Genomic DNA, 11,982 nt, shown 5'->3' on the forward strand with positions numbered 1-11,982 from the left:
AGAAATCAATAAAATATATTAATTTAAAAAAAAGAATAGAATTATCAACCCATCTTCCAGATATTTGCACAAAAAAAATTGAAAACATTTATTCACAGAGACGTATGTTCAACAAAGCATTATTCAGGGTGGCCAGGATATGGAACAACTGAAGCAACCTTTGATAGATGATTGGATAAAGAAGATACGGTACATATCTACACTAATAAAAGAGTAAGATTAAAATTGATGGCAGCTTTGTGACACCCACCAGCCAATCAGGAGTGAGTATGCAAATTAACCCAACAAAGATAGCACATTAATTTGCATATGCAGGTGCTGAGTGGCCAGGGTCAGGGCGGTATGCTTCTGTACCGCTGCTGCTCAGGGCCTCTGGGACCATGTGAAGGCAGAAAGGCAGCTCCAGCCAGAGCAAAGGCAGTGCCGGCAGCCAGGGGAACGAAGGCCCATTCTTGTACGAATCTTCCTGCATCAGGCCTCTAGTATACAATAGACTACTCCTCAATCATAAGAAAAAGTGAAATACTGACATTTGTAACAACATGGATGAACCTTGAGAGTATCATACTAAGCAAAGTAAGACTAAAAATCTAACAACCATACTATTTTACTCATATGTGGGATATAAAACTGAAAGAAACAAATGAACAAACGCGAAAAACAAAAATTCATAGATACAGACAGCAGTGTTGTGGTTACCAGACGGAAGGGGTAGGGGCGCAGTAAAGTATAAAGGGGTCAAATACATGGTGATGAAAATTGATTTGACTTCTGATGGTGGGCACACAATGCAATATACAGGCCATTTATCAGAGAAATGTACACTTTAAACCCATGTAATCCTTTCAACCAATGCCACCCCAATAAATTTAAAGGGAAAAAATAACTCTAGAAAAAAGTATGACTTTTACATCTGAAGTTCTGAAATGATATAAGAGAAAAAGCAATGAGTTTTCAATCATATCCACCAAGTAGAGGTCATGAAACGGGCCAATGACCAGAGAATTCAACAGTATCCTAGGAAAGTAGCTGAAGGTATTTTTCAGGACAGGCACTGAAAATTCTCACTCCAAAGCTCAATTAAAATGTACATTTGCCAGTATTTTAAACTGGAAACTTGCACTTTAATTACTAATTTTAATGATTAACACACATTAAATAAACTAGAATAAGACCATCTAATATTCTTTAAACAAAGGCTCACTTCACATGTCAGTCCACAGATTGCCATTATATATGTGAAACATTGATTTTCTACACATGAATGTTTTTAAAATGCATATTTATGCTTTATAGTCACGTAATTAAATGGAATGTATAATCATCTATAAAACTAACATTAGAAAATTCAGTTTTATAAATAAAACACAAAAAGATTGACAATGTTTCTTTACTCCTTTTTCCTACGTAATCTAACTTATTATAAAGTTGCTTGTCTTATAAAAAGTCAAGTAATTAAAGAGTAAACATCAGTCACTCAGTCACTCAAAGATATAGAAGATCAACAGAGCAGGTTGGGTTTCTAAAGAACAGAGATCATGTGATAATTATCACTACAGTTTAAGAACCTAGCAAACACAAGCAAGATGCTTAATATGGAATTACTAGAGGCCTGGTGCATGGAAGTCGTACACTGGAGGGTTCCTCAACCTGCCCTGCACCCTCTCGTAGTCCAGGACTCCTCAGGGAATGTCCACCTGCCGGCTTACGCCCAATCCCCAGAGCCTAAGCCAGCAGACAGACACCCTTCTTGCAGTCCAGGACCCCTCACTCCTTACTGCCCACATGCAGTGCAGGTGGGAGAGGCTCGCCAGCCATGAGCCTGGCTTCTGGTTGAGCAGAGCTCCCCCTGTGGAAGCACATTGACCACCAGGTGGCAGCTCTAGCATTGAGCGTCTGCCCCCTGGTGGTCAGTGTGCATCATAGCAACCAGTCATTCTACAAGTCATTCCATTGTTCAGTCGATTTGCATATTAGGATTTTATTATATAGGATTGAGGGACTTATTTTAATTGAGATAAAATATCCTATATAATAAAAGCTTAATATGCTAAGTGTCCCATTGTCCAGTCAGCTGTTCAACTAATCAAAGTGTAATATGCTAATGATATTCTAAGGCCACTCAACCACTCAGTATGATGTACACTGACCATCAGGGTGCAATCAACAAGTCGACCAGTCGCTATGATGTGTACTGAACACCAGGAAGCAGATGCTCTAACTAGTAGGTTAGCTTGTTGCTGGGGTCCAGCCAATTGGGACTGAACGAGACAGGCCAGACATGCCCTGGAGCCCTCCCGCTATCCCTCCCTGGCTGGCCAACCTCCTGTGGCCCCTCCCCAGCCCCAATTATGCACTGGTGGGGTCCCTCAGCCTGGCCTGTGGCCTCTCCCAATCTGGGACCCCCTGAGGGATGTCAAAGAGCCAGTTTTGTCCCAATTCCACAGGCCAGGCCAAGGGACCCACTGGGGCACGAATTCGTGCACTGAGCCTCTAGTAATGAAATAATAGATATTAATTTCAAATAAATGGTACATACTTTATATTATAAGGGTTGATCACCAGTACTGTTATATATTATCATATTTAACAAATGTGTTAAGTTTTTCTCATTGATTCTGGAGGGAGCTTAGAAACTCTTCACTAGATCATATATTTTGGGAAGGAAAGTTCTCCTTGAACCCTTACATATAGTTAGTACTCTTTTTATAAAATAGTAGGCCTTCAATGAATACTGTTAAAAGAATAAATGGTTTCATTCAGTTTTGGGATATTTATTATTGAAAACTAAAGCTGTATATAACATCACAAGTCATAATATTTATCAAAGGAAATAACTATATAAGTATTTTCCAGAACTTTCTAAGCACTAAACTAAAAGATTTTATATGCTTGAATATATATTTAAGAATATTTGAAATGTTTAAGTGAAGCATCACCATAGTATGAATTTTCTAAATACACGCTACTAAGTATATGACTGTTAAGTTAGGACTTTATGCTTCTATATATTTAATAATTGCATTCCTACAGTACCCAAAGTAATGGATAATTAACTTGTCAGGGAAATTTTTTTAAAGTATATGAAATTTACTATTATTTAGTGAAAACCTAATGGTTTCTTCCATTTTCCTTGTTATTAAAACTGTAATATATACCATAATCTCATTTCTGGGTCTCTTACATGCTTTCTGAACCTTTATTTGTTTCTTTTCATTGAAACAAATGCAGAGAGAAAAGATTAATGGAAACTATCTAAAAACACCTATTTATATATCGTATTACCTATATTTATTTGTTTTTAATAACACTAATCTGATCATAATAGAAATGAAAAAAACTGGTGCATGAGGCAAACTTCCAAATATTGCTCTTTGTTAGCTAAAAACTAGACTCTGTTTGATTATTATATTGCTTTGTGAAAATGTCTCCACCCACTTGTGCTGTTAATATATATGAAAAGTTACCTACCAAGTCAGAAATGCACTAACAAATTGCATTTTAATCTAATGAGTGTACATTATGTACAACAGTCTGAAATAGCAAAACTGTACTATGAAGATTATATTTTAAATCATAGTCTGAGCTGAATAAAGTGGGAAATGGAAAACTCATCCCATCCTTTCTATGGCCTATGTATTACAAATAATTATATAGCAAGGTAATTTTTATGAGGAGCAATGGTAGTTTTATTTTGGCCTCCTAAGAAAAATGACTTAAATGTTAAATATCTACATTTGTTTCTCTGTAAGGATAATATGGCTTCATAAATTATTCCTCCAAAATATATCTCAAAGCCATCTTCTCTACATCTCCACGAATCAAGGCCAAACCACCATAACCTCTCTCATGGACAATCTCAACAGACTCCTAATTCCGCTCTTGCCATCTTCCAATCTCTTTGCTTACCAGCCATAATGCTCTTAAATTAAAATTGCTTAAAATATCTCAAAAGCCTCTCATTTTACCTAGAATAATATTAAAACACAACTCCATACCATGGCTTCTTTCCTTCTCAGTGGGATCTGGTTCCTAACTATCTTTCACAATGGATATGTTACAGTCTTTCTTGTTCAGCAAGCTCCAGTCACACTGGACTGGAGTCCCTCAAACGTATCAAGCTCAATTCCCTTCAAGGTCACTATCCAGACAGTTCCCTCTACCCGAATGGAATACACTTCTTCCCACTCTGTACAATTAGCTCTTTCTCTTCCCTAAGAATGTGACTTAAATGTCACTTCTCCAGAGAGGTCTTTCCAATCATCACATTTAAAATATCAGGCCTCTCCTAATATTCTCTAATTCAAAGCTGTTGTTGTTTCCTCCATAGAATATCTAAGAACTTTTTTCATTTTATTTTACCTTTTTTTTTTTTTATCAGTCTTCCTTAGTAGAAATAATGAGGGAATAGACAATGTTTGTCTTGCTTATTCTCTTTCCTCCATCATCCAGATATTAAATTCTAGAAAACAATTCTTAATAAGGCAAGTGTAGAAGTAATATATAATTCCTCTTTTTAAAGAAATAACGTTGGTTTAATGAAATTGCAATTTGATCAGAATCCTGATATAATGCATGTTGCACACGTTAAATAATACAATTTTTATTAAAGAATACTGTAGTGCATAAACATCTGTGTAAAATGACAATGTACACTGTATAAGGTAAGTCTATTTTGATTACTTAACTGTATGTATTGATCTCCACTGTATTTATACTCTCAAAAAATGTTGAGACAAGAACACAATGAAAAACGTCTATTACTGTAGGGGTTTGGTTGATGTACAATATGAAACCATGTCTATTCTTTGGACAAACGGAGTATATAGTTAGAAGCACTCAGTGTGTGAAGAGAGAAAGAATAAGAACTTGATTGAGATATGATGCCTGTGTTAGGGAAATAGGATTGGTAGAAGGAAATACAAGAAATCTATGATGCCTTTTGTACTTAAGTAGTTTATATTTGCAATGATTATTGAAGAAATAAACATTTCTGTTCTAATGTTTTTCTTAATGTTTAACTTTTTAACATGAAAGTAACATAAAATTCTTTATAGATTAAGTTTGAAAATATAAAAACAGTAAAATATGTAATTTAAACATTAATTTTGTCTTGTACTATTAGATATACATTTTTCCTCCTAGGAAAATCCAAATAAATATGTTGTGCTGATATTACTTCTAGTTTGAAGAAGAAATCCTTAAAGAACATTGTATAATCTTTTTGCAAGAAAAAGATTTTAGATATAGTCTTATCCCCAACCCAGAGGAAACAACACTTAGCTGATCAATGCATATTAATGACATTTTCTACTTCAATTACTAATCATAACAACTAATTACACAATTACTTATTTCAATTTGTAAATGTATAACAAAATTACATTCCAAGTTGTTTTTAACCACATGAAGGCATGTGATTAAAATCTCCTGTACCTTTATAGCTATGAAGTTTATTCCTGTAAATGAATTTTTTCTAAGTGAAATTCATTTAGTAATATTCTTTGTAAATCATGTAGTTTTCCCTACTTACCACATTTTTAATGTTTTCAGTAAAGGTCACTGTTGAACTTTCTAAAAAAATTTCAACTCCTTCCTTTCTATTACTATAAGAACAATATTTAGTTTTATACTTTGTGAACAATACTTACGGCAGTTAACTAATTTTAGGCTACAAATTTTAATTAAGCAGGTATTTTTCTGCTTAGGTATTTTCACCGGTATTTACATACAACTTAGTGAATTTTACATTCAATACATCCAAAGTAATAAATTCAACAAAACTAACAAATCAGACTACGGTTTTGCTTGTTTCATTTATCACTTAATTCCCTGAAGAAGAAAAAAAGATAAATTCACACAATCTTGGTAGTAAAATAAGTTCACTAGATTCTTCTATCTAAACCATATTTTGATTTAATGAATTACTTGAGTATCTGATTGATGATGAGCCACACCCTGCAAGATGCATCAACTCTTTCAGGCTATACAGTACTATTTGCTCAAGTAACCTTTGAATAAATGGACCCCTGGTGGCTACTAAGCACTGTAATTGATATACATGGTTACTTACATATGAAACAAAACTGTATTTTATATTCACCTAAGCGTCAGTACAGAGATAAAAGTTTATATATATTGAGAAGACAAACTATGTTATTTTAAAATAAAATTGCCAACACCTAATAAATACTGAGGTCTTAAATACTAGGGGAAATTATTAGAGTAAGAGAAATGTGAACACAAATCATGTTTTCACTTACTAAAGAGATGAGTGATCTAGGAAGCAACTCTACTTTCTGATCAATTCAAGGAGGTTGGGTAATAGGAAGACAGAGTCAAATTGATTTATTTCGTCTTTATAGTGCACAGCTTCACAGCCAGTTAAAAGACAAGAGAAAAGATTGCTTCCTATAGTCAAGTTACTCTTAGCACCATGTTAAGCACCATGTTAAAAATGAGGTAGTTCACTTTTTTGTCATTATCATTATTTTACCAAGTCTAAGTATGGAAAACTAGGAAGAGGGAAAGAAGGTGAATCCATTCATTTTAATCATGAAGAATTTTATATAATTTGGCAAAAATAGATACTAAAAATTTTACTTTAACATCCTTAAGTAGAAAGCAAGTAACATAAAAATAAAAATTTACCCTTCACAAAGTAACACATTTTTTTAAATAAAACATGAATTCCATTAGCTCCTAAGATGAAAAGTTACTAGGAAAATGAACACATTTTCTTGAAATTAACTATTAATCATATTACTTATATTTATTAGGTATATTAGATATCTAATTTATATTTCACATTAAATATTTCTATATTTTATACTTATTATCATTCTGCAATGCCCCATGTTTTCAAAGTTCAAAAATTGGTGTTTTACTTTGATTTGTTATCTATGAAACTACAAATTTAAAAGATATGCCCAAAATGTCCACAAAAAATAAAATTTTGTAGTTTGAAGTTTTATTAACTATTAATGTGATCACTTCAGTATTTGAAAGTTATTTAAAGATATTATAAAGCATAATTTCTAATCATTGTGACTTAGGCTTTAAAAAGCATTTTATAAGCAACCATTTATGTCTGATGAAAAAATCTGAGCCCACTTTCTCTTGAGTCTTCTTTTGAAGAACTCTAAATTTTACCCAACTTGGCCTTAAGGCACTATTTTACCCAAATGTAACCTTATGCAAAGCCTGTGTTTTTAGCATATGAACAGAAATTCAAATTAAGAGTTTTACTAAACTATCTGTAATGATCCTATTTGATAGGTAAACTGAGTAATATTCATTCATTATCATTGTTAAGCTAATTGATTAAAAAAAAACATAAATTATACATATTTGGTAAGTACTACAGGTTAAAAGTATGTGAAAGTCATCAAAATAGATTTTAAAAATTACTGCAAGAGGTTACCAAGTAACTGTCTTCTATGCCCTTAACATGAATATCTGAAAGGTTATACTTTAATACTTAACATATTTTGGTAGAATGGCACATTAGTCATTTGTAGATTCAGAATATGTTTTATTTTGTATCCTTGAGGCTTAGGGTGGTCACTGATGTTTCTTAGGCACTTAATGAATAGATACATGTTGACTGAGTGAAACTACTGCATGGAGATAACTTTTAAACACTTCTAATAAACTTGACTCTCAAAGTATACATCTCTTTTAGTAGCCCTAGATACTAACATAGAGCATAATATTTAAAAATTATTTTTCTCTCCTTAAAAATGTAAAAAGACCAAGTAAATAATTATGTTATTTTTAACAATCTATTTTCACACAGGTTGATTCAGTTAACTACCCCTTTGATATATAATGCCAATGGCCCTTAAAAATAATGGAGAGATGTACATGAAGAATAGGAGAATATGGAACTATAGGGGGCACTTATGTGATATTTCAAAGACATGACGGTGGTGTATGCTTCCCAAATTTATGCATGCACTTGGGATTGCAATCTGGCAGGGGAAAAAAACACAAAACAAAACACACATATTGCACAAATAGAAATGTTGAGGAAAACATGCCAAAAATACAAATTGTATAAATGAAAACAATTGAATATTGATTCTGAATACTCTTAAATAGAAGTAAATGGTCATATATGTTTATGGCAAAAAGAAAGCTGTGTTATTTTACTTGCCTTCTCTCTGAACCTTCTCACCCTCACAAAAAAGTGCACACTCTTATGCCATCTGACCTCCATTCTTATATCTGCAAATTATTCCAAGGCCTTATATGTTAAATAATAACTATAATTGAAATTTTATAGTGAAGTCTTTAGACAAGTGTGACATAACAGGTGACATATTGGTGGTCATCACATTGCCAATGAGAGCATCCAGCCAGGTGCACGCTGGAAAACTTTTATGGATGTTTGCTGCTTAGCCTAAGAGGGTTTACACTACGCAGGTGATATTTTTATGGATTTTTAAAAATCAGAGCAAATCCAAGATACGTTTCCTAAAAACAGACTGAACAGAAGAAACAATTCAAAAATTCTAATTGCCTTTCATTCTGTAAATCTGACTTTCACTTTTCACACACTATCCAAGTCTTTATTTTCACCCCTTTACCTACTAAAACAGCCTTCCTCAAAAAAAAATTTTAAAAAAAATCTACCAGAGACTGGTTTTAGAAATAGGATATTCACAACTTGGATATTCACCCTTAAATGCTTATCTCCCTCTACCCGCTTTGCACACAAGAAAAAAGAAAACCACAAACACGCGGACCTAGGAATGATTTCAAGCAAGCCCACTGCCCTCGGTCTGGATGGGACAAGGGGCGGGCTGCGGAGGGGCCAGGGCAGCAGTGACGGGGCAAAGGCAAGGAAGCATCTGGTCCTCAGGCAGAGAAAAGCAGTCTGCTTCCCTGAAGGCATGTGAGACCCTGCACTTGGCCCAGCTCGGAGCGGCGGCCGCCAGGAGCCAGGAGTCCCCGCGAAGCGCGTGCCGGGCAGACCTGCCTCCCGCGGAGCGGTCCCCCGCCGGCCGCGGCTCTCAGCTGCTGCCCAGGCTCGCGCACCCCTTTAAAGACATGTGCAAGCAACTAGGGACCCAAGTCCGGCAGGTCGCGCGTCCCAGGCCATGAAGGAGCCGCCTGGACCACTCCGGGAGCCAGCCCGGAGAAACTACACCGGGATGAAGTTACCTGCGGGAGGGGACCGGTGCCCTGGCCCTGGGAGCACCCACCTCCGGGCCCTCCCGCTCCTCCGCCCCAGCCCCTTACCTTGGTTGCTGGAGACGTGACTGCAGTCTCCCGGCCACACGGTCAGCAGAGGCAAGAAGAAGCCTAATTGCAGGAGAAATTCTGGGACTTCGCAGCCCCCCATGGCTCTCCGGGGCGCTCCTCTCCTCCAGCCCCTAACAGAGTGGCGGCGGCGGCGGCGGCGGCCGCGCAGCCAGGTGCTCCGGGCAGGGCAGGGGACCCGGCCCGCGTCTTCCTCCTCCTCCTCCTCTTCCTCCTCCACCCTGCCCGCAGGGGGTGTCCCGGGGCGCCCCCCGCGCGAGGCCCCGCGGGCAGGGCGCGAAGGTCCAGGCTGCCCGGGCGCGGGCGCCGCTCCGGGGGCGGAGGACGCTGCCCGCGGCGCCCGGGAGCTGCCGGCGGCGGCTGCGGGCGGGCGGAGGCGCATCCACCGCCGCGTCCCGCGCGCGCGAGGGCTGCTCGCCGGGCCGGGAGGGCGCGCGCAGGAGCAGCCGGGCTGTGGTTTGGGGAGGGGCGCGGGGGGCGGGGAGGGCGCCGCGGGGCGGGGACGGGGCGGGCCGGCCAGGTGCGGCGCCCGAGCCGCTCCGGAGTCCAGCGGGCACTTGCGGAGCCCAAGGCGGGGACGGCGGGAACTTTGCTCCGGCCGGAGCGGGGCAGGGTCCGAGCCGGCTGCGACCCGCGCGCCTCAGCGCCTGGCTGGAGCGGCGGCGGCGGTTTCCAACTCGGCCGCCTGCGCGCTGCGCCTCGGCCCCCGCAGCCGCTCCCCCGGCGCCTCGGAGGCCGCCCTCAGTCCCCCAAGCACTTTGCTCCCCATATCGCCGCGGCGGCGCCCAGCGTTTGAGGCGCGTCCGCCCCCGACACCGCCTCCCCGGACTTCACGTCTCCGCCGCGGGGGGCAGGCGCGCGGCCCGGGGAGGGGGGGAGCCCGGGGGTGGCGGACCGGCCGGACCGCTCTCCTCCAAACTTGCCGCCCGAGCGAGCGCCCGCGCTCCGGGGCTCCGGGGCCGCCTCCGCGGCTGAGTCCGGGGACAGCCCTGGAGGGAGCGCCGGCGGCGGGGAGGCAGGCGCGCCGGGCTGGACGTGGCCGGCTGCCCGGCCCGGCTTCACCGAGGTCTTCCCGCCGCCCGCGGTGGTGACTGCGCGCCGGAGGGCACGAGCTTAGGGGCTCCTCCGCGGGCGCTGGGATCCGGGATCCAGGGTCCGGGGTGCGGGGTCCGGGGTGCGGGGTGCTGGGTCCGGGGCGGGTCCGGGGCGCCCGCGGCGTGGCAGCGTCGGATCGCGCTCGCTCGGAGCAGCCCGGCGCGGAGCGGCCACGGCCCCGGCGGCGCCCGGAGCGCGGAGAGCGCGGCGGGGGGACCGGCTGCTCCGGCGCCTGAGCCGCCCTCTCGCGGCCCCGCTCCCTCGCCGGGGATCGGCGGGGCCGGGCAGGAGCCGCCGGCGCTGGCTCTTCCGTGGGCCCGCGCGGCGCTCGTGCCAGGCCGGGGTGGCACGCGGGGCCAACAGCGAAGGGCGAGGGGCGCGCGGCGTCCGTGGCCCCCGCGCCCTCGCCCCGGAGCGGCGGGCACCGCGGGCAGGGCCCAGCCCGGAGCGCAGAGCTCCCGGCCCCGCAGCCGTGGCTCGGGTGCTGCGGGTTGGGCGCTAGAGGGGGTTAGTCGCCAACAAAATCGCCTCCATGGCTCGGGGGTGGAGATGGCCCTCGCGATGCACCTAAGGGAAGGAAAGGAGGGAAGCTCCCCGGCTAAACATCACGCCTTAAGGACGCGCGGAGGAGCCTGTATTGCCAGTGTGTGGGGAATTCTCTAATACTGTATCCGCTGTTATTATAATCCTTTTTTTCCCTCTTGGAGGGACGTAGGCCCTCCTCAAAGCTCATAAGAATGTTTTGGGAGGAAATGTGCATGACAAGGAGACAAATAAACCGAGAAGAGAAAGTAGCGGTATTGCAAAGGGCAGAGGGAACATTCAAAGTGGGTAGAGGGCACCGGGGAAAAATGGCAAAGTGGCAGGAGGAGTTGGGGGAGTAGGAGATGAAGGAATCAGGAGTGGACCTTACACGCTCAGAAATTTCTGGAAAAGAAGGGACCATGCCCTCCAATGTTTTTTGGCCTTGGATGGTGTGTCCCCCACTGCAATTGAAGAGGTTTCAGTTATTGCATTTTAGTCCATTGGAGGTAAAGATATGCAAAAGATGCACTGTGTCTAATTCAGCTGCGTGGAGAGAAATGGGAAATACAAGTGATTTTGAGAATGTGAGGACGGTTTCTGATTGGTGACTGTACTTTCTCATTGGGAATGCAAATACTCCTCTCTACAACTGCCCATGCTAATTTAAATATATGCAAATCACTTTTGAAAAGATAGCCAAGTATAGGATTTATATATTGGTACTTAAAAAAGTAAAATCTGACTTTGTGTCTTGATCTACCACTCTTACTGATATTGATGAACCACATGGGCATTTGCAAACTGAATTTATAATTAACTGTAAAATTAAAGTATTATAAATTATTATATCTAAATAAATAATATTCTTAGAAGTGTTTAACGACTCATTATACTGATGTTTTGATTCAAAATCATCTTTTTATGTACTTTACTGTCAAAGAATATATTTCCATGACATTTTTATAATTAAATTTGAAATTTTAAATGTTTATTTACAGTGAATAGTTTTATTGACCTAACTAACAAATAACTAAAAATTGTGTCCAAAGAAATCTTTCCTTATAAATGCCTAAAGTATACTCTATGCTGTTAAAC

General features: G+C 41.5%; 1 protein-coding gene across 2 annotated transcripts in view; it reads right to left on the minus strand.

Annotated features, from left to right (window-relative positions):
* The window catches only part of EPHA6 (EPH receptor A6), an 874,394-nt gene extending 864,753 nt beyond the window's left edge, over positions 1–9,641 (minus strand). The window contains exon 1 of one of the 2 annotated variants that reach the window (XM_036445896.2): positions 9,247–9,641. In XM_036445896.2, coding sequence (XP_036301789.1) covers positions 9,247–9,349 — 103 coding nt within the window. In that variant the 5' untranslated portion in view covers positions 9,350–9,641. The remainder of the gene's footprint in view (positions 1–9,246) is intronic. The other variant, XM_045584048.1, reaches the window with a different exon arrangement.
* Positions 9,642–11,982: the final 2,341 nt, after the last annotated feature.

The sequence above is a fragment of the Pipistrellus kuhlii genome, unplaced genomic scaffold, assembly GCF_014108245.1.
Source record: "Pipistrellus kuhlii isolate mPipKuh1 unplaced genomic scaffold, mPipKuh1.p scaffold_m20_p_2, whole genome shotgun sequence".
Taxonomy (NCBI): Eukaryota; Metazoa; Chordata; class Mammalia; order Chiroptera; family Vespertilionidae; genus Pipistrellus; species Pipistrellus kuhlii.